The following is a 24174-nucleotide window of genomic DNA, read 5'->3' as shown; positions in this document are numbered from 1 at the left end:
ATCCGTCCATGCATAACTGAGATCCGGGTCCGGAATGGTGAAAATGTGCGATTTCAATGCATTTTCGGCCTTAAAGTGGCCGCCATTTGGCTATCGTTAATGAGATCATGAAACAAATGCACATACATATTTGTGACATGATGTACCTTGTGTGTGTGAAGTTTGAACTCGATCAATCCAAGCATGTCTCAGATACGGATCCAGAACTGAATTCTTTAAAACAAAATGGCCGCCAGTCGGCCATTTCGAACCTGATCCAAAAAAAAAAATGACGTGCATCAAGGTCCTATTATGTTTAATGTATGTACCAAATTTGAACAAAATCCGTCCATGCATAACTGAGATCCGGGTCCGGAATGGTGAAAATGTGCGATTTTGATGCATTTTCGGCCTTAAAATGGCCGCTATTCGGCTATCGTTAATTGGATCATGAAAAAAATGCATGTGCATATGTCCCATATAATGTGTGATGTATGAGTGAAGTTTGAACTTAATCGGTCCATGCATGTTCGAGATACAGGTGATCACGGACGGACGCACGGACGCACGGACAGACGGACAGACGGACGCACACAGGGCAACCCATAAGTCCCCGTTTTCGGACTGCGTCCGAACGGGGACTAATAAATGTATATTGTCATAGATACTAAGTAGAAAGAACTTGAAAGAAACAATATAGTTAGTTGTTCAGCCTGTTTGAAATGTACATAGGAATATACTATGCAAATCTTGCATTATAAGAATGGCATGTTGTTCTGCCAAATGACATGTTCTAATTTTGACAGAAATACAATGTTAAACACATTGAAAACTTTGAAAAACAAGCCATGCATGGCACAATCCCTGTTAGTTATCAAATTTAAGACATATAGTTTTGTTTATAGTAATATAGCTGGAATATAACCATGTCAGGAATATGATTTTTTAACATTAAAATGATTGACATTTGTATCTGATCATCAGTACTTGTCCATATTGAGAAATATTGCTCTGGAACAGCATTCAAAATCAGCCAATTAGAATACATATATATATAAAATGATGTATAACGAATATATAAAATTTGAATATCAGTCAAAGCATTTATGAGATATGGCTCTAGAACCTAATCATTAAAACAAAATGGCCACTAGTCAGCCATTTTGAATCCAATCTGAAAAATAAAATGACGTACATCAACAAAGTCCATCCATAAATGCAAGAAATGCATGAGATTTGATGATTTTTTAGCACAAAAATGGCCACCATTCGACCATTTTGAATAGGATCGTCAAACCAATATATCTGTCTATGACATTATGTATAATGAATTTGAACATAATCCATAAAAGCAAGTCAGACATATGACACGAGAACCACATTCATTGAAACAAAATGGCCGCCAGTCGGCCATTTTGAATCTAATCTGAAAAACAAAATTATTTGCATCAAGGTCACATAATGTCTAATGTATATATACCAAGTTTGAACAAAATCCATCAGTAAACAGCCGAGAAATGCTTGATTTTTATGATTTTTTAGCACAAAAATGGCCGCCATTTGGCCATCTTGAATCAGATCGTAAAAACAAAATGATGTGCATCAAGGTCCTATAATGTTCAAAGTATATATACAAGGTTTGATCAAAATCCATCTGTAAACAGCCGGGAAATGCTTGATTTTGATGATTTTTTAGCACAAAAATGGCCACCATTCGGCCATTTTTAATAGAATCGTCAAACCAATATATCTGTACATCTATGATATGATCTATAATGAATATTTACAAGCAGCCTCTCGGCTGAGATAGCTCTGCTGTTAGCAATGCACATTTCAATTAAGAACTGAAGATATCATTAGAAAATGAACAATATGTATAGTATCAAAACAATCAGACTTGCGATTTTCAACAAGTCGAAAATATCACTTTTTACCAAAAATGACAAAAATATTCACCAAAATTAGAGAATTAAAGAGATCATTACAAAATGAACAAATCTGAGAGAGGTCCACATGTAGTACCTATATATGTAATATCAAAACAATTGGACTTGAGGTTTTTAACTAGAAGTCGAAAATATCACTTTTTACCAAAAATTACAAAAATATTCACCAAATTAGAGATATCACTACAAAATGAACAAATCTGAGAGGGGTCAACATATATTACCTATATATGTAATATCAAAGCAATTGCACTTGCGATTTTCAACAAGAACTCGAAAATATCACATTTTACCAAAAATTACAAAAATATTCATAGTCAAAAAAAGCTTAGAAAGAACTCCCGTGTGCTGAGAGTTTTGGAGACACATTAAAAATTAATTCAAAATTACTTATACTTGAGATATTGATGGAATAGCTGAAAACTAATTATGCAAATAAGGTAACTAATATGAACAGATTTAAGTGTAAAACTAATAATGTCTGCACAGTGTACCAAGTTTCATTGAAATGTGATTAGAACCAAAAAAATATTAATTATTATACTAATTAGAGAATTAATATGAACAGATTTTAACCCAAAATCAGACTGTCTATTGTCCTAGAGCATTTATGTACCAAGTTTTTTTCAAATGTGATGATCAATACTTGAGATATCAGTATTAATTAATTATGTTAATTAGGTGTTTAAGAAGCATAAATATTTACCAAAAACTAATATGGTGCATAGTCTTAGGTTCATTGAAATGAGATGGGTACTCTTTAAAAGTTTCATTGAAATCCAATGAGGCAAGTCAGAGATATGGCACTAGAACCACATTTATTGAAACAAAATGGCCACCAGTCGGCCATTTTAAATCTTATCTGCAAAACAAAATGATGTACATCAAGGTCCTATAATGTCTAATGTATATACTAATTTTGAACAAAATCCATCTGTAAACAGCCGAAAATTGCTTGATTTTGATGATTTTTAGCACAAAAATGGCCGCCATTCGGCAATCTTGAATCAGATGGTGAAACAAATTGACATGCATATGTATTCGTCCAGGCATGTCTAAGATACAGGTCCGGACGCACGCACGCACACACACACACACACACACACACACACGCACACGCACACACGCACACACGCACACACGCACACGCACGCACGCACGCACACGCACGCACGCACGCACACGCACGCACGCACGCACGCAGACACACGGAGGTCAAAACATAAGTCCCCGTTTTCGACTTCGTCTGAACGGGGACTAAAAACATATTTTAAATATTGAAATGTTTCAAATACATTTATTGGGATACATTTCTGTACATATATACATATATTTCTGACATTGGTTCAATTTCACTGGTTCTCTAAAAACACTTTTTATGTCATTCCCCTATTGATCTTGCCATTCTAATTATGCCTCCTGCCATTTGTTTCAACCTCTTTTGACGCGTTCACATTCTGCATCATGCCATTTAAAGCAATCTCATTTGTAGAATGTGCCCTCTCTTGACAATGTGAGAAAACATTGAGTGCTCCAGAAAATGATTTGCCTTGCGAATGATGAATTCTCTTCATGTGTTATTTTATAGAGCACTCAATAATTTCTTAATTTGTCAACAGAGGGCACATTCCACAAATGAAATTGCACATATTGCTTCAAATGGCACAATACAGAATGCGAAGGCATGAAATGTGATCACTCCAAATGACATGACACATATCAGAATGACAGAGCAAATAGGGGAATGAAATGGTGCATTGTGAAATGGCATGTTGTGGTAACAAATTGCACAACTCAAGGAATGGTATATCGCGTTTTGGAATTGCCAAAAGTGGAATGGCATGACGCAGTGTGGAATGGCAAAGCAAGGGGGGGAAATGGACAATCATGAACGAAGAACAATCACTCATATGATAAGCTTCGCTCGATAAAGTTGGCAGCAGAGCTAAAAATTAGCAGAAAATAACACTGAACATACTAGAACCAACACACCTCATGTCAACCCAAGGTGTATGATGCAATTGTGAAGTTTGAATGAGATTGGCCAAGACATGTCAGAGATATGCCACCAGAACCACATTTAATGAACAAAACGGTCAACAATCAGACATTTTGAATTAGATTTACAAAACAAAGTGACATGCATCAAGGTACCATAATGTCAAATGTGTGTTTCAAGTTTGAATAAAATCCACACACACACGACTAATACCACCTTGAATCAGATCACAAAACCAATGGGGAAAAGATTTTATATCCCACGATACACGAGGTACAGGTACAGGTATGAATGAAAGTTGAATGTGATTTGACCAGGTTTATCTAAGCTGCAGTTCGAAAAAAATGGGTCTCTGTTTATAGCAAAATGACAAGCACATCAGTGAGTGGATACCAGGTATGCCACAGCCTAGTCATAATTTTTGACAAAATTGGTCATAAATTGCCCAACAATGTTCATTAGTTTATTGTCTACAATCACGAAGCAAATGTCCCATGGTACAATGAAATAGCATTATTTTGTGTGTTACAGTTAAGGTTTGTGAGAAATGTGTCACAGAACACAATGTTGAAGAAAAATTGCATTTTTGACACTTTTTAAACCCAGATTTTAAATAATCAGAACCACAAAAAGTACTCCATTATTAACAATATATAATTTTTTCGGCCTACTTCCCCAGGCTAGATTTTGAGATATTGCATAATATCTCTGTCATAGGAACCTGTGGTAAAGGAGTTATAATGGCGACTTTCCATTAAAATACAATTTCTCGAAAAAAAGGTTGGTGACTCCCAACTTTTTATAGATCAATATCCTTGTATTGCCTTGGATTATGTACATTTTATTGTAAAATGAATAAATTCTGGGTATTTTAATTTATGATTAGGTTTCTACTTTAATGACATGTTCAAATGTTGATTTTAAGTGTTTTGAAAACGAAAACAGCCAAAACTAGGTCAAAAGTAAATGCAACGAAAAAATAAAAATCAAGATGCACATATACACTTGAGTTTGTACCACATTCAACAAAATGATATGAATGGATGAATGTAAACTGAATGACAAAATAGATATGTAATTTATTTACACTTTATTGTTTCTTCACATCAATATCGCAAAGTGGATTCAATTGCAATAAAGATATTATTATTAATACCTGCTAAGTAGATATGGTCACCCAGATAAAGGTCCACTCAAGGTATATTCTGAATGAATGAAGGCCCATCCAAAGTACATTTGTACCTCCTGAATAAAGGTATATATCCAAAGTACCTCCTCAATGGAGGTATACCCAAAGTACCGGTACCTCCTGTATAGTGGTATACCCAAAGTACCTTCTAAATAGAGGTATACCAAAAGAACCTCCAAAATAGAGGTATATCCAAAGTACCTCCAAAAAAGAGGTATATCCAAAGAACTTCCTAAATAGAGATATATCCAAACTACCTCCTAAATGGAAGTATACCCAAAGTACCTCCTAAATAGAAGAATATCCAAAGTACCTCCTAAATAGAGGTATATCCAAAGTGCCTCCTAAATGAAGGTATACCCAAAGTACCTCCTAAATAGAGGTATACACAAAGTACCTCCTAAATAGAGGTATACACAAAGTACCTCCTAAATAGAGGTATACCCAAAGTACCGCCTAAATATAGGTATACCCAAAGTACCTCCTGAATGGAACTATACCCAAAGTACCTCTTGAATGTAAGTATACCCAAAGTACTTCCTAAATAGAGGTATACCCAAAGTACCTCCTGAATGGAACTATACCCAAAGTACCTCCTAAATAGAGGTATATCCAAAGTACCTCCTGAATGGAAGTATACATGTACCCAAAGTACCTCCTAAATAGAGGTATACCCAAAGTATCTGCTAAATAGAGGTATATCCAAAGTACCTCCTAAATAGAGGTATCCCCAAAGTACCTCCTAAATAGAGGTATCCCCAAAGTATCTGCTAAATAGAGGTATACCCAAAGTACCTCCTGAATGGAAGTATACCCAAAGTACCTCCTTAATAGAATTATCCCCAAAGTACCTCCTAAATGAAGGTATATCCAAAGTACCTCCTAAAAAGGGGTACATGTATATCCAAAGTACCTCCTGAATGAAGGTATACCCAAAGTACCTCCTAAATAGAGGTATACCCAAAGTATCTGCTAAATAGAGGTATATACAAAGTACCTCCTAAATAGAGGTATATTCGAAGTACCTCCTGAATGGAGATATGTCCAAAGTACCTCCTAAATAGAGGTAAATTCAAAGTACCTACTAAACAGAGGTATATCCAAGGTACCTCCAAAATGAAGGTATACCCAAAGTACCTCCTAAATAGAATTATACTCAAAGTACCTCCTAAATAGAGGTATATCCAAAGAACCTCCTAAATAGAGGTATATCCAAAATACCTCCAAAAAAGAGGTATACCCAAAGTACCTCCTAAATAGAGGTATACCCAAATTACCTCCTGAATGGAAGTATACACAAAGTACCTCCTAAATAGAGGTATACCCAAAGTACCTCCTAAATAGAGGTATATCCAAAGTACCTCCCTTAATGAAAGTATATCCAAAGTACCTCCTAAATGCAAGTATACACAAAGTACCGCCTAAATAGAATTATACCCAAAGTACCTCCTAAATAGAGGTATATCCAAAGAACCTCCTGAATGGAAGTATACCCAAAGTATCTCCTAAATAGAGGTTTGCCCAAAGTACCTCCTAAATAGAGGTATATCCAAAATACCTCCTAAATAGAGGTATATCCAAAAGACCTCCTAAATAGAGGTATATTCGAAGTACCTCCTAAATAGAGGTATATTCGAAGTACCTCCTGAATGGAGATATGTCCAAAGTACCTCCTAAATAGAGGTAAATTCAAAGTACCTACTAAACAGAGGTATATCCAAAGTACCTCCAAAATAGAGGTATATCCAAAGTACCTCCAAAGGAGAGGTATATCCAAAGTACCTCCAAAGGAGAGGTATATCCAAAGTACCTCCAAAATGGAGGTATATCAAAAGTACCTAAAAAATAGAGATATATCCAAAGTACCTCCTCAATAGAGATATATCCAAAGTACCTCCTCAATAGAGGTATATCCAAAGTACCTCCTCAATAGAGGTATATCCAAAGTACCTCATGAATAGAGGTATACCGAAAGTACTTCCTAAATAGAGTTATACCCAAAGTAGCTCCTGAATGGAGATATATCCAAAGTACCTCCTAAATAGAGGTATATCCAAAGTACCTTCTGAATGGAACTATATCAAAAGTACCTCCTAAATAGAGGTATATCCAAAGTATCTCCTGAATGGAACTATATCAAAAGTACCTCCTAAATAGAGGTATACCCAAAGTACCTCCTAAATAGAGGTATATCCAAAGTACCTCCTGAATGGAAGTATACCCAAAGTACCTCCTAAATAGAGGTATACCCAAAGTATCTGCTAAATAGAGGTATATACAAAGTACCTCCTAAATAGAGGTATACCCAAAGTATCTGCTAAATAGAGGTATATCCAAAGTACCTCATGAATGGAACTATACCCAAAGTACCTACTCAATAGAGATATATCCAAAGTACCTCCTGAATGGAAGTATACCCAAAGTACCTCCTTAATAGAATTATCCCCAAAGTACCTCCTAAATGAAGGTATATCCAAAGTATCTCTTAAAAAGGGGTACATGTATATCCAAAGTACCTCCTGAATGAAGGTATACCCAAAGTACCTCCTAAATAGAGGTATACCCAAAGTACCGCCTAAATAGAGGTATACCCAAAGTACCTCCTGAATGGAAGTATACCCAAAGTACCTCCTAAATAGAGGTATACCCAAAGTATCTGTTAAATAGAGGTATATCCAAAGTACCTCCTAAATAGAGGTATATCCAAACTACCTCCTTAATGGAAGTATATCCAAAGTACCTCCTAAATGGAAGTATACCCAAAGTACCTCCTAAATAGAAGTATATCCAAATTACCTCCTGAATAGAAGTATACACAAAGTACCTCCTAAATAGAGGTATACCCAAAGTACCTCCTAAATAGAGGTATATCCAAAGTACCTCCTAAATAGAGGTATATCCAAAGTACCTCCTAAATAAAGGTATATCCAAAGTACCTCCTAAATAGAATTATACCCAAAGTACCTTTTAAATAGACGTATATATCAAAAGTACTTCCTGAATGGAGGTATACCCAAAGTACCTCCTAAATAAAGGCATACCCAATGTACCTCCTAAATAGAGGTTTACCCAACGTACCTCCTAAATAGAGGTTCACCAAAAGTACCTCCTAAATAGAGGTATATCCAAAGTACCTTTTGAATGGAAGTATACACAAAGTACCTCCTAAATAGTGGTACACCCAAAGTACCTCCTAAATAGAATTATACCCAAAGTACCTCCTAAATAGACGTATATATATATGAATTTCTTGTGTTATTTTTTATCTTTTTTGTATTACTTTATTGTATTTTCAACTAAGATCCCACTCCGGGATACGGTTTCAATAAAGATTATTATTATTATTATTATTATCAAAAGTACTTACTGAATTGAAGTATACCTAAAGTACCTCCTAAATAGAGGTTCACCAAAAGTACCTCTTAAATAGACGTTCACCCAATGTACCTCCTAAATAGGGGTATATCCAAAGTACCTTCTGAATGGAAATATACCCAAAGTACCTCATGAAAGTAGATATACCCAAAGTACCTCATGAAAGTAGATATATCCTAAGTACTCCCTAAATAGAGGGATACCCAAAGTACCTTCTGAATGGAACTAGACCCAAAGTATCTCCTGAATGGAACTAGATCCAAAGTACCTCCTGAATGGAGATATATCCGAAGTACCTCCTGAATGGAGATATATCCGAAGTACCTCCTGAATGGAGATATATCCGAAGTACCTCCTGAATGGAGATATGTCCAAAGTACCTCCTGAATGGAGATATGTCCAAAGTACCTCCTGAATGGAGATATGTCCAAAGTACCTCCTGAATGGAGATATGTCCAAAGTACCTCCTGAATGGAGATATGTCCAAAGTACCTCCTGAATGGAGATATGTCCAAAGTACCTACTGAATGGAGATATGTCCAAAGTACCTCCTAAATAGAGGTATATTCAAAGTACCTCCTAAATAGAGGTATATTCAAAGTACCTTCTAAATAGAGGTATATTCAAAGTACCTCCTAAGCAGAGGTATATCCAAAGTACCTCCTCAATGGAGATATTACCAAAGTACCTCCTAAATAGAGGTGTATTCAAAGTACCTCCTAAACAGAGGTATATCCAAAGTACCTCCTAAACAGAGGTATATCCAAAGTACTTCCTAAATAGAGATATACCCAAAGTACCTCCAAAATAGAGGTATACCCAAAGTACCTCATAAATAGAGGTATACCCAAATTACCACATAAATAGAATTATACCCGAAGTACCTCCTAAATAGAGGTATACCCAAAGTACCTCCTAAATAGAGGTATACCCAAAGTACCTCCTAAATAGAGGTATACCCAAAGTACCTCCTAAATAGAGGTATACCCAAAGTACCTCCTGAATGGAAGTATACCCAAAGTACCTCCTGAATGGAAGTATACCCAAAGTACCTCCTGAATGGGGATATATCCAAAGTACCCCCTAAATAGAGGTATACCCAAAGTACCTCCTAAATAGAGGTATGTCCAATGTACCTCCTAATTAGGGGTATATCCAAAGTACTTCCTGAACGGAAGTATACAAAAAGTACCTCCTAAATAGAGGTATACCCAAAGTACCTCCTAAATAGAGCAATAACAAAAGTACCTCCTGAATTGAAGTATACCCAAAGTACCTCCTAAATATAGGTTCACCCAAAGTACCTCATGAATAGAGGTATACCCAAAGTACCTCCTAAATAGAGGTATACTCAAAGTACCACCTAAACAGAGGTATATCCAAAGTACCTCCTAAACAGAGGTATATCCAAAGTACCTCCTAAACAGAGGTATATCCAAAGTACCTTATAAATAGAGGTATATTCCAAGTACCTCCTGAATGGAAGTATACCCAAAGTACCTCCTAAATAGAGGTATACCCAACATACCTCCTAAATAGAGGTATACCCAACATACCTCCTAAATAGAGGTATACCCAACGTACCTCCTAACTAGAGGTATACCCAAAGCACCTCCTAAATAGAGGTATATCCAAAGTACCTCCTAAATAGAGGTATATCCAAAGTACCTCCTGAATGGAAGTATACCCAAAGTACCTCCTGAATGGAAGTATACCCAAAGTACCTCCTGAATGGGGATATATCCAAAGTACCCCCTAAATAGAGGTATACCCAAAGTACCTCCTAAATAGAGGTATGTCCAATGTACCTCCTAATTAGGGGTATATCCAAAGTACTTCCTGAACGGAAGTATACAAAAAGTACCTCCTAAATAGAGGTATACCCAAAGTACCTCCTAAATAGAGCAATAACAAAAGTACCTCCTGAATTGAAGTATACCCAAAGTACCTCCTAAATATAGGTTCACCCAAAGTACCTCATGAATAGAGGTATACCCAAAGTACCTCCTAAATAGAGGTATACTCAAAGTACCACCTAAACAGAGGTATATCCAAAGTACCTCCTAAACAGAGGTATATCCAAAGTACCTCCTAAACAGAGGTATATCCAAAGTACCTTATAAATAGAGGTATATTCCAAGTACCTCCTGAATGGAAGTATACCCAAAGTACCTCCTAAATAGAGGTATACCCAACATACCTCCTAAATAGAGGTATACCCAACATACCTCCTAAATAGAGGTATACCCAACGTACCTCCTAACTAGAGGTATACCCAAAGCACCTCCTAAATAGAGGTATATCCAAAGTACCTCCTAAATAGAGGTATATCCAAAGTACCTCCTGAATGGAGGTATACCCAAAGTACCTTCTGAATGGAACTAGACCCAAAGTATCTCCTGAATTGAACTAAATCAAAAGTACCTTCTGAATAGAAGTATATCCAAAGTACCTCCTGAATGGAGGTATACCCAATGTACCTCCTGAATGGAGATATATCCAAAGTATCTCCTAAATAGATGTATATCCAAAGTACCTTCTGAATGGAAATGTGCCCAAAGTACCTCGTGAAAGTAGATAGATCCAAAGTACCCCCTAAATAGAGGTATACCCAAAGTACCTTCTGAATGGAACTAGACCCAAAGTATCTCTTGAATGGAACTAGATCCAAAGTACCTCCTGAATAGAAGTATAACCAAAGTACCTCCTGAATGGAGATATATCCAAAAGACCCACTAAATAGAGGTATATCCAAAGTACCCACTAAATAGAGGTATGCCCAAAGTACCTCCTAAATAGAGGTATACCCAAAGTACCTTCTAAATAGAGGTATACCCAAAGTATCTCCTGAATGGAGGTATACCCAAAGTATCTCCTGAATGGAGGTATACCCAAAGTACCTCCTGAATGGAGATATATCCAAAGTACCCCCTAAATAGAGGTATACCCAAAGTACCTCCTAAATAGAGATATATCTAAATTACCTCCTAAATAGAGGTATACCCAAAGCACCTCCTAAATAGAGATATATTCAAAGTACCTCCTGAAAAGAGGTATACCCAAAGTACCTCCTGAAAAGAGGTATACCCAAAGTACCTCCTCAATAGAGGTGTATCCAAAATACCTCCTAAATAGAGATATATCCAAAGTACCTCATAAATAGAGGTATACCCAAAGTACCTCCTAAATAGAGATATACCCAAAGTACCTCCTGAATGGAAGTATACCCAAAGTACCTTCTGAATAGAGGTATGTCCAATGTACCTCCTAAATATGGGTATATCAAAAGTACCTCCTGAATGGAAATATATCCAAAGTACCTACTAAATAGAGGTATATCCAAAGTACCCACTAAATAGAGGTATGCCCAAAGTACCTCCTAAATAGAGGTATACCCAAAGTACCTTCTAAATAGAGGTATACCCAAAGTATCTCCTGAATGGAGGTATACCCAAAGTATCTCCTGAATGGAGGTATACCCAAAGTACCTCCTGAATGGAGATATATCCAAAGTACCCCCTAAATAGAGGTATACCCAAAGTACCTCCTAAATAGAGATATATCTAAATTACCTCCTAAATAGAGGTATACCCAAAGCACCTCCTAAATAGAGATATATTCAAAGTACCTCCTGAAAAGAGGTATACCCAAAGTACCTCCTGAAAAGAGGTATACCCAAAGTACCTCCTCAATAGAGGTGTATCCAAAATACCTCCTAAATAGAGATATATCCAAAGTACCTCATAAATAGAGGTATACCCAAATTACCTCATAAATAGAATTATACCCGAAGAACCTCCTAAATAGAGGTATACCCAAAGTACCTCCTAAATAGAGGTATACCCAAAGTACCTCCTAAATAGAGGTATATCAAAAGTACCTCCTGAATGGAAATATATCCAAAGTACCTACTAAATAGAGGTATATCCAAAGTACCTCCTAAATAGAGGTGTATCCAAAGTACCTCCTAAATAGAGGTATACTCAAAGTACCACCTAAACAGAGGTATATCCAAAGTACCTCCTAAACAGAGGTATATCCAAAGTACCTTATAAATAGAGGTATATTCCAAGTACCTCCTGAATGGAAGTATACCCAAAGTACCTTCTAAATAGAGGTATGCCCAAAATACCTCCTGAAAGGAACTATACCCAAAGTACCTGCTAAATAGAGGTATATCCAAAGTACCTCATGAATGGAGGTATACCCAAAGTACCTCCTAAATAGAGGTATACCCAACGTACCTCCTAAATAGAGGTATACCCAGCGTACCCCCTAAATAGAGGCATACCCAAAGTACCTTCTGAATGGAACTAGACCCAAAGTATCTCCTGAATGGAACTAGATCCAAAGTACCTCCTGAATGGAGATATATCCGAAGTACCTCCTGAATGGAGATATATCCGAAGTACCTCCTGAATGGAGATATATCCGAAGTACCTCCTGAATGGAGATATATCCGAAGTACCTCCTGAATGGAGATATGTCCAAAGTACCTCCTGAATGGAGATATGTCCAAAGTACCTCCTGAATGGAGATATGTCCAAAGTACCTCCTGAATGGAGATATGTCCAAAGTACCTCCTAAATAGAGGTATATTCAAAGTACCTCCTAAATAGAGGTATATTCAAAGTACCTTCTAAATAGAGGTATATTCAAAGTACCTCCTAAGCAGAGGTATATCCAAAGTACCTCCTCAATGGAGATATTACCAAAGTACCTCCTAAATAGAGGTGTATTCAAAGTACCTCCTAAACAGAGGTATATCCAAAGTACCTCCTAAACAGAGGTATATCCAAAGTACTTCCTAAATAGAGATATACCCAAAGTACCTCCTAAATAGAGGTATACCCAAAGTACCTCATAAATAGAGGTATACCCAAATTACCTCATAAATAGAATTATACCCGAAGAACCTCCTAAATAGAGGTATACCCAAAGTACCTCCTAAATAGAGGTATACCCAAAGTACCTCCTAAATAGAGGTATACCCAAAGTACCTCCTAAATAGAGGTATACCCAAAGTACCTCCTAAATAGAGGTATACCCAAAATACCTCCTGAATGGAAGTATACCCAAAGTACCTCCTGAATGGAAGTATACCCAAAGTACCTCCTGAATGGGGATATATCCAAAGTACCCCCTAAATAGAGGTATACCCAAAGTACCTCCTAAATAGAGGTATGTCCAAAGTACCCCCTAAATAGAGGTATACCCAAAGTACCTCCTAAATAGAGATATATCTAAATTACCTCCTAAATAGAGGTATACCCAAAGCACCTCCTAAATAGAGATATATTCAAAGTACCTCCTGAAAAGAGGTATACCCAAAGTACCTCCTCAATAGAGGTGTATCCAAAGTACCTCCTAAATAGAGATATATCCAAAGTACCTCATAAATAGAGGTATACCCAAAGTACCTCCTAAATAGAGATATACCCAAAGTACCTCCTGAATGGAAGTATACCCAAAGTACCTTCTGAATAGAGGTATGTCCAATGTACCTCCTAAATATGGGTATATCAAAAGTACCTCCTGAATGGAAATATATCCAAAGTACCTACTAAATAGAGGTATATCCAAAGTACCTCCTAAATAGAGGTGTATCCAAAGTACCTCCTAAATAGAGGTATACTCAAAGTACCACCTAAACAGAGGTATATCCAAAGTACCTCCTAAACAGAGGTATATCCAAAGTACCTTATAAATAGAGGTATATTCCAAGTACCTCCTGAATGGAAGTATACCCAAAGTACCTTCTAAATAGAGGTATGCCCAAAATACCTCCTGAAAGGAACTATACCCAAAGTACCTGCTAAATAGAGGTATATCCAAAGTACCTCATGAATGGAGGTATACCCAAAGTACCTCCTAAATAGAGGTATACCCAACGTACCTCCTAAATAGAGGTATACCCAGCGTACCTCCTAAATAGAGGTATACCCAACGTACCTCCTAACTAGAGGTATACCCAAAGCACCTCCTAAATAGAGGTATATCCAAAGTACCTCCTGAATGGAGGTATACCCAAAGTACCTTCTGAATGGAGATATATCCAAAGTACCCACTAAATAGAGGTATACCCAAAGTACCTCCTAAATAGAGGTATACGCAAAGTACCTCCTAAATAGAGGTATACCCAAAGTACCTCCTAAATAGAGGTAAACCCAAAGTACCTCCTAAATAGAGGTAAACCCAAAGTACCTCCTAAATAGAGGTATACCCAAAGTACCTCCTGAATGGAGGTATACCAAAAGTACCTCCTGAATGGAGATATATCCAAAGTACCTCCTAAATAGAGGTATATCCAAAGTACCTTCTGAATGGAAATATACCCAAAGTACCTCATGAAAGTAGATATATCCAAAGTACCCCCTAAATAGAGGCATACCCAAAGTACCTTCTGAATGGAACTAGACCCAAAGTATCTCCTGAATGGAACTAGATCCAAAGTACCTCCTGAATGGAGATATATCCGAAGTACCTCCTGAATGGAGATATATCCGAAGTACCTCCTGAATGGAGATATATCCGAAGTACCTCCTGAATGGAGATATATCCGAAGTACCTCCTGAATGGAGATAATCCAAAGTACCTCCTGAATGGAGATATGTCCAAAGTACCTCCTGAATGGAGATATGTCCAAAGTACCTCCTGAATGGAGATATGTCCAAAGTACCTCCTAAATAGAGGTATATTCAAAGTACCTCCTAAATAGAGGTATATTCAAAGTACCTTCTAAATAGAGGTATATTCAAAGTACCTCCTAAGCAGAGGTATATCCAAAGTACCTCCTCAATGGAGATATTACCAAAGTACCTCCTAAATAGAGGTGTATTCAAAGTACCTCCTAAACAGAGGTATATCCAAAGTACCTCCTAAACAGAGGTATATCCAAAGTACTTCCTAAATAGAGATATACCCAAAGTACCTCCTAAATAGAGGTATACCCAAAGTACCTCATAAATAGAGGTATACCCAAATTACCTCATAAATAGAATTATACCCGAAGAACCTCCTAAATAGAGGTATACCCAAAGTACCTCCTAAATAGAGGTATACCCAAAGTACCTCCTAAATAGAGGTATACCCAAAGTACCTCCTAAATAGAGGTATACCCAAAGTACCTCCTAAATAGAGGTATACCCAAAGTACCTCCTGAATGGGGATATATCCAAAGTACCCCCTAAATAGAGGTATACCCAAAGTACCTCCTAAATAGAGGTATGTCCAATGTACCTCCTAATTAGGGGTATATCCAAAGTACTTCCTGAACGGAAGTATACAAAAAGTACCTCCTAAATAGAGGTATACCCAAAGTACCTCCTAAATAGAGCAATAACAAAAGTACCTCCTGAATTGAAGTATACCCAAAGTACCTCCTAAATATAGGTTCACCCAAAGTACCTCATGAATAGAGGTATACCCAAAGTACCTCCTAAATAGAGGTATATCCAAAGTACCTCCTAAATAGAGGTATATCCAAAGTACCTCCTAAACAGAGGTATATCCAAAGTACCTTATAAATAGAGGTATATTCCAAGTACCTCCTGAATGGAAGTATACCCAAAGTACCTGCTAAATAGAGGTATATCCAAAGTACCTCATGAATTGAGGTATACCCAAAGTACCTCCTAAATAGAGGTATACCCAACGTACCTCCTAAATAGAGGTATACCCAACGTACCTCCTAAATAGAGGTATACCCAACGTACCTCCTAAATAGAGGTATACCCAACGTACCTCCTAACTAGAGGTATACCCAAAGCACCTCCTAAATAGAGGTATATCCAAAGTACCTCCTGAATGGAGGTATACCCAAAGTACCTTCTGAATGGAGATATATCCAAAGTACCCACTAAATAGAGGTATACCCAAAGTACCTCCTAATTAGAGGTATACCCAAAGTACATCCTAAATAGAGGTATACCCAAAGTACCTCCTAAATAGAGGTAAACCCAAAGTACCTCCTAAATAGAGGTAAACCCAAAGTACCTCCTAAATAGAGGTATACCCAAAGTACCTCCTGAATGGAGGTATACCCAAAGTACCTCCTGAATGGAGGTATACCCAAAGTACCTCCTGAATGGAGATATATCCAAAGTACCTCCTAAATAGAGGTATATCCAAAGTACCTTCTGAATGGAAATATACCCAAAGTACCTCATGAAAGTAGATATATCCAAAGTACCCCCTAAATAGAGGCTTACCCAAAGTATCTCCTGAATGGAACTAGATCAAAAGTACCTCCTGAATAGAAGTATATCCAAAGTACCTTCTGAATGGAGGTATACCCAAAGTACCTTCTGAATGGAGATATATCCAAAGTACCTCCTAAATAGAGGTAAACCCAAAGTACCTCCTAAATAGAGGTAAACCCAAAGTACCTCCTAAATAGAGGTATACCCAAAGTACCTCCTGAATGGAGGTATACCCAAAGTACCTCCTGAATGGAGATATATCCAAAGTACCTCCTAAATAGAGGTATATCCAAAGTACCTTCTGAATGGAAATATACCCAAAGTACCTCATGAAAGTAGATATATCCAAAGTACCCCCTAAATAGAGGCTTACCCAAAGTACCTTCTGAATGGAACTAGACCCAAAGTATCTCCTGAATGGAACTATATCAAAAGTACCTCCTGAATAGAAGTATATCCAAAGTACCTCCTAAATAGAGGTATAGCCAAAGTACCTCCTAAATAGAGATATATCCAATATACCTCCTAAATAGAGGTATACCCAAAGTACCTCCTAAATAGAGGTATACCCAAAGTACCTCCTGAATGGAGGTATACCCAATGTACCTCCTGAATGGAGATATATCCAAAGTATCTCCTAAATAGATGTATATCCAAAGTACCTTCTGAATGGAAATGTGCCCAAAGTACCTCGTGAAAGTAGATAGATCCAAAGTACCCCCTAAATAGAGGTATACCCAAAGTACCTTCTGAATGGAACTAGACCCAAAGTATCTCCTGAATGGAACTAGATCCAAAGTACCTCCTGAATAGAAGTATAACCAAAGTACCTCCTAAATAGAGGTATACCCAAAGTACCTCCTGAATGGAGGTATACCCAATGTACCTCCTGAATGGAGATATATCCAAAGTATCTCCTAAATAGATGTATATCCAAAGTACCTTCTGAATGGAAATGTGCCCAAAGTACCTCGTGAAAGTAGATAGATCCAAAGTACCCCCTAAATAGAGGTATACCCAAAGTACCTTCTGAATGGAACTAGACCCAAAGTATCTCCTGAATGGAACTAGATCCAAAGTACCTCCTGAATAGAAGTATAACCAAAGTACCTCCTGAATTTAGGTATACCCAAAGTACCTTCTGGATGGAGATATATCCAAAGTACCCACTAAATAGAGGTATATCCAAAGTACCCACTAAATAGAGGTATGCCCAAAGTACCTCCTAAATAGAGGTATACCCAAAGTACCTTCTATATAGAGGTATACCCAAAGTATCTCCTGAATGGAGGTATACCCAAAGTACCTCCTGAATGGAGATATATCCAAAGTACCCCCTAAATAGAGGTATACCCAAAGTACCTCCTAAATAGAGATATATCTAAATTACCTTCTAAATAGAGGTATACCCAAAGTACCTCCTGAAAAGAGGTATACCCAAAGTACCTCCTCAATAGAGGTGTATCCAAAGTACCTCCTAAATAGAGATATATCCAAAGTACCTCATAAATAGAGGTATACCCAAAGTACCTCCTAAATAGAGATATACCCAAAGTACCTCCTGAATGGAAGTATACCCAAAGTACCTTCTGAATAGAGGTATGTCCAATGTACCTCCTAAATATGGGTATATCAAAAGTACCTCCTGAATGGAAATATATCCAAAGTACCTCCTAAATAGAGGTATACCCAAAGTACCTCCTAAATAGAGATATACCCAAAGTACCTCCTAAACAGAGGTATAACCAAAGTACCTCCTAAATAGAGATATACCCAAAGTACCTTCTAAATAGAGATATATCTAAAGTACCTCCTAAATAGAGGTATACCCAAAGTACCTCCTAAATAGAAGTATACCCAATGTACCTTCTAAATAGAGATATACCCAAAGTACCTCCTAAACAAAGGTATATCCAAAGTACCTCCTAAATAGAGGTATAGCCAAAGTACCTCCTAAATAGAGATATATCCAATATACCTCCTAAATAGAGGTATACCCAATGTACCTTCTAAATAGAGATATACCCAAAGTACCTCCTAAATAGAGGTATACCCAAAGTACCTCCTAAATAAAAGTATACCCAAAGTACCTCCTAAATAGAGATATACCCAAAGTACCTCCTAAATAGAGGTACATGTATATCCAAAGTACCTCCTAAATAGAGGTATACCCAAAGTACCTCCTCAATAGAAGTATACCCAAAGTACCTCCTAAATAGAGATATACCCAAAGTACCTCCTAAATAGAGATATATCCAATATACCTCCTAAATAGAGGTATACCCAAAGTACCTTCTAAATAGTGATATATCCAATATACCTCCTAAATAGAGATATACCCAAAGTACAATGTACCTCCTAAATAGAGATATACCCAAAGTACCTCCTAAATAGAGATATACCCAAAGTACCTTCTAAATTGTTAATAGAAGTATATCCAAAGTAGTCCTAAGAATGTGCATATCAAAGATACCTCCTGGATATAGATGCAAAATTTCACCCCACAGAAAATGACTCGAGATTTTACAGATACACTACTTCTTTCGCCCAACCTTTTGCCCGCTTCCCCCTTTCAATCTTTTTTTCTTCGCTGGCTTTTGTGACCGCTTGTTGAATTCATCTGGAAAATTTGTTTCATTTTAAAATGCACAAACCTGAAAATATCACCGCTAACTCACTTGTATTTAAAATTCAGACTACAAAAAATGTTCTGAGGTTCCCACTGACTTACCAAAATTTCAAATACTTTTGTTTTTAACTATCTATAATTATATGCACACAATCTTACCCTTTGACCTAGATTTGACTGGGATAAAATGTTCAATATTAAACAATATTCTGACATGACCTACTGTTACAGAAATATATTTACATATTAAATATAACACAAGTACGACATTGTTGTCTTATAATTTTTTATTTATTATATACCAAAATTCGAAGAACATCGGGAATATATTAATAACCATTCCTAGCTTTATTTCATTTCAACTCATATAATTCGATGCTAAAAATGGTTGAAATATAGTTCTGTGACCCAGCTCGTTTTCAGAGCAGGTGACATTCAGCCAATCAATGATAGAGTATTTGATGCAAATTGAAGGGTTCAAACCGTCCAATCTCTGACGTTGATTCACATATATTTTTTTGTGCTGTGACAAGCTTCAAAATTATTCACTAAACAAGCAGCCTGTCAGCTGAGATAGCTCCGCTGTTAGCAATGCACATTGCAATTAAAAAACAGAAGATATCATTAGAAAATGAACAATATGTATAGTATCAAAGCAATTGGACTTGAATTGGACGGTTTTTTACAAGAAGTCGAAAATATTCACCAAAATTAGGGAATTAAAGATATCATTACAAAATGAGCAAATCTGAGAGAGGTCCATATTTAGTAGCTATATATATAATATCAAAGCAATTGGACTTGCGGTATTTACCAAAAACTCGAAAATATCACTTTTTACTAAAAATGACAAAAATATTCACCAAAAATAGAGAATTTTAGATTTTGACATGAAATGAAGAAATCTGAGAAAGAACCATCGAAGGTACTTGCATAACAAATTTGAGAACATTCTGACTTGCGGTTTCGAAGAAGAAGTTGAAAATGTAAAGTTGCCGACAACAACGACGGACAATCAGTAATATGAATATTGACTTTGTCGACAGCAGAGCTAAAAACCAATGTATGGTTCTTGAGATAGCAGTGGAATAGACAGACACACATACATACATACACACACACACACATATATATATATATATATATATACAGACACACTAACTGCAAAGACTCCCATTATGTGCTTTGAGTCAAAAACTAGACCGAGATATCGATTAGTGTGCATGACACGATTCAGTTTTCGTTGCAAGTTTGAAAAATAAGGTAACCAGACTAGGGTCAGTGATTTTCAGAACCAATGGACTTCTGTGTGAATCATGATTTTCAAATTTTTCATCACTGGTCACCAAATATTTACTACTACAATTACATTTGAAAACATTTTCAGGGCATGTGGTTCATTTTTATTTCATGACTTAATTTTTTAAATTTCACTAGACCAACGTGGCTCTTTGGAATAAATCAATAAATTAAATATTTTCCCCCTTTCCTTTGCTCTCTGTCAAAAGAAGTTAGCCATGCCGTTTTCATGCAACTGTCTTGATAATCATTATTGAAAGGAGCAAGCGGCCTCAGATACAAACAGAACACAGTCCTCTATCAGCATGTTGTGGAATACGGTCAATTCACAATACGCATGCATGCTGAATTCATTTAGACTAAATTTTTCATGAAACTATTTCCATAGTCACACTTAAATCTCAATCCATTAAAATAAAATATTACATTGTAAAGTAAATGTCATTTTAGGTGAGTGTTTGGTTGAGCAGTTGGTGTTTTCAAAAAGTGAGCGAACAGAAAGCAGCAATTAAAAGGTGGTCGTTTTCCAGTTGGGAAAAAATAGCGCAATCTGAAATTAGGCAAAATTAGGCGATAAACAGTCAATAAAAAATTATAAAAGCCTGAGTTTTGGTGAAATGAATATTGTATGTTAGGTGTTGTGGGTATACATACAAAATGAACATATAACATGAGTTATAATTATTTGGATTTTTGTGAAAGGCTTTTAGTATACTATACTATATACTTTGTACTTAGAAAAAATTCTGGGTAAAATGGAATAATTCTGTTTAAAGGCTTACCTTTCTCTTGATCTAAATTATTAGTTTTTGCCTTATCTATAGGAGGTAACTTCTCATATCTATTAAGTACTGTATTTCTGCCATTACATGATCCTGACAACTTATCCGTCAATTTATTAGGTGATAGATCAGCTAAATTGTTCAATGTATTTTCCACTTTTTGTTTAGCCCTGGCAAGTGACGCATTAGTATCCTTGGAATTTGTTGATGGATAATTAATCGAGGATGCTCGATGTATTGATATTGTTGCTGTTGTAGTAACTATTGCATGAGGAGAAGCACAAAGTGGCGAATTCACAATTGCGGAGTCAATTTTCGACACAGATTCAGTGCAGTAAGCAATTGAATGCAGTGATTCATGACTTGGATTCAAACTGTTATTCATAGACGGCAACATAAGTCTGTTTGGCCTTGTTGGCGATGATCCAATATCACTAACTTCTGGACTCGCTCTTGGTGCTCTTGGACTGACATTGCCATAGTGATAATGGTGGTGGTGGTGGTGGTGATGATGATGATGTAAATGTACTGATTTCGATCTCCGCCTTTTCTTACTTAATGATATTGCTGGGGTCACTTTCCTTTGTCTCCTACCTCGTATTCTCTTGATGAACCGTGAAAAATGTCTGCGTCCTCGACGTACAAGATGTGCTATGTATTTCAAAATCTCATCATAACATCCTCCGGGTTCTGATGAGCTAGTTAAAGTACTTGTTGAACTTTGTAACTTTCTCCGTTGTTCCTTCATTAATTTACTCTCCCTCTGCTTAGTCTCAGAGAACTGTGTTGCTATGACAACTAAACATAAATTGATCATAAAAAAGGCACCAATCTGTAAAATAGACGTTAAGAGAAGGTAATTACAGAATGACCCCAAGTAAGTTGAAATATTACATAATCACACTTGACGATTAACAACATTATATGAAAGGTGTATATACTCAAAAACACAGGACAATTACTATCACGCTGCATCATTTCTAAGGATTTGGACAAAATACATTGCGCTGTGAACAAAATGTAGATTGTATGTCTACTTACCAGTTATTCAGTCAGAGTTATGCTATGCTTACCAGTTAACCAGTCAGAGTTATGCAGTACTTGCTAGTTATGTAGTAAGTATCATGCAGTACTTACCTATTACACGGCTGTTCCACATAGATTGTATGCAATCAAGGATGTACGAGATAAAGGTATGCAACTTGTATGACTATTTATGTGAGAGTTACACATGCCTGTCAATTGACCAATGGCATTGCAGAGTGCCATAGATGCTTAATGGTTACCAAGGAAATGTAATACATGGTACTAAAGCCCACTAAATCCAACAACCGCATTTCATTGAGCAATGGTTTAATATACACCACATAAGCTAAAAACAACTTGGGACAAATACTAAACAGTTCTTTCATAACATAAGACAACTAGGCTAATTTAAAAATGTGTTTGTCTTATGATTTTGTGATGATTTTAAATTTCCATAGCATACCAGTACTCTCATCATACATCTTTGATATACATTATTAGAGTTTACCAAGGTTGCGGGTACAGCATGATTGGCGCAGTACGAAGATTTCACATGTTAAGATGTTAAAAAAGATAAGTCAATTTGTGTTGAGATGTAATGGGCAAGTTCAACCTTTGCTTTCCTGACAATATAAATAATTTCACTTCTTTCTTTAATTTGACAAACAGATACAATATGATTTTACAAAATTTGCTTTCAAAAAAGAAAATTTAGAAAAAAGCTTTTAAGGAGAAGGGTGCCAGATAGAAGGAAGGGTACATTTCCTTTTACCATTAATCTCAACAATGCAAGGGAAAAGGATTAATAACTGTTAGCACAAAGCGCACGATACTTACAACAATTAGAAAGAAATAATATATCCAAGACCAAAATGAATAACCATCCTGTGTGTAATAGAAAATATCAATCCATCCTTCTAATGATATGACCTACAAACGGGAAACAAACTAAGAACACTGGGTACTAAATTAAAGGGTTTCATGCAGGGAGGGGGCTCAGTAGGGTACTTACAACAATGAGAGTGACAAAATATAACCAGTCCCAAAAGGAATGGGTGTCTTGGAGATAATACATCATTTCAACCCAGCTCTCTAAACTGATAACCTGGAGATGAAGAAAGTGAAGCAGGAGTAGAGAGAAAGAAGATGTGGGAAAAAAAGAGTGATGTGAGTAGTAGATATGACATAATAGCTGCTCATTCCACTATATTGAACATTTCTGAAAATATCATTAGAAACATACCAACCTAAATTATTTTCATTTGCATAAAGTATAATCAGGATATTGGTACATGTATAAAACCAATTATCATAGGATTAGTGAGTGAAATATAAAGTTGGGGTTTTCAATTTTCTTCTAAAATCAAATTTATTCTCATTTTGAAAATTATCAGATTAACAAATATCAATTACAAGACATGAATGTCACACTCCCCATTACTTGATTATAAAGTAGTACAAGGAACATCTGCAAACAGGTGAATGAATATGCACTCTATGTGGGTACAACTCATCATGAAGTGATTTCCCATAATCTAGTTTTGTACTGACAACTAAAAACTTCCACTGACCCATGTTCAGAATCTCAGAGTACACAAGTGCAACAAAACTATTTGTCATACATGTATATTTGCTCAAGAAACTGCATTCATAAATCTGAGTGAACCTTCTTTGGTAATCAAGGTCTTAGTATATTACCAGGAGCTGGGTCAAATCAAAAATGAAATAATTTTGGGAGGGTGTGGTCAT

The 24174-nt window shown here is 36.4% G+C and overlaps 1 protein-coding gene across 1 annotated transcript in view; it reads right to left on the bottom strand.

Annotated features, from left to right (window-relative positions):
- Window positions 1-24174, bottom strand: part of LOC102803203 (voltage-dependent T-type calcium channel subunit alpha-1H-like) — a 264401-nt gene that overhangs the window by 196073 nt on the left and 44154 nt on the right. Inside the window, exons 6-7 of the mRNA XM_085502864.1 lie at window positions 23438-23530; window positions 21400-22231 (exon numbers count right to left, since the gene is read on the bottom strand). Coding sequence (XP_085358990.1) covers window positions 21400-22231; window positions 23438-23530 — 925 coding nt within the window. The remainder of the gene's footprint in view (window positions 1-21399; window positions 22232-23437; window positions 23531-24174) is intronic.

This window comes from Saccoglossus kowalevskii, chromosome 8, assembly GCF_978046115.1.
Source record: "Saccoglossus kowalevskii chromosome 8, keSacKowa6.1, whole genome shotgun sequence".
Classification (NCBI taxonomy): Eukaryota; Metazoa; Hemichordata; class Enteropneusta; family Harrimaniidae; genus Saccoglossus; species Saccoglossus kowalevskii.
The sequence above is the reverse complement of the archived record's forward strand: the minus strand, read 5'-3'. Positions and strand labels throughout refer to the sequence as shown.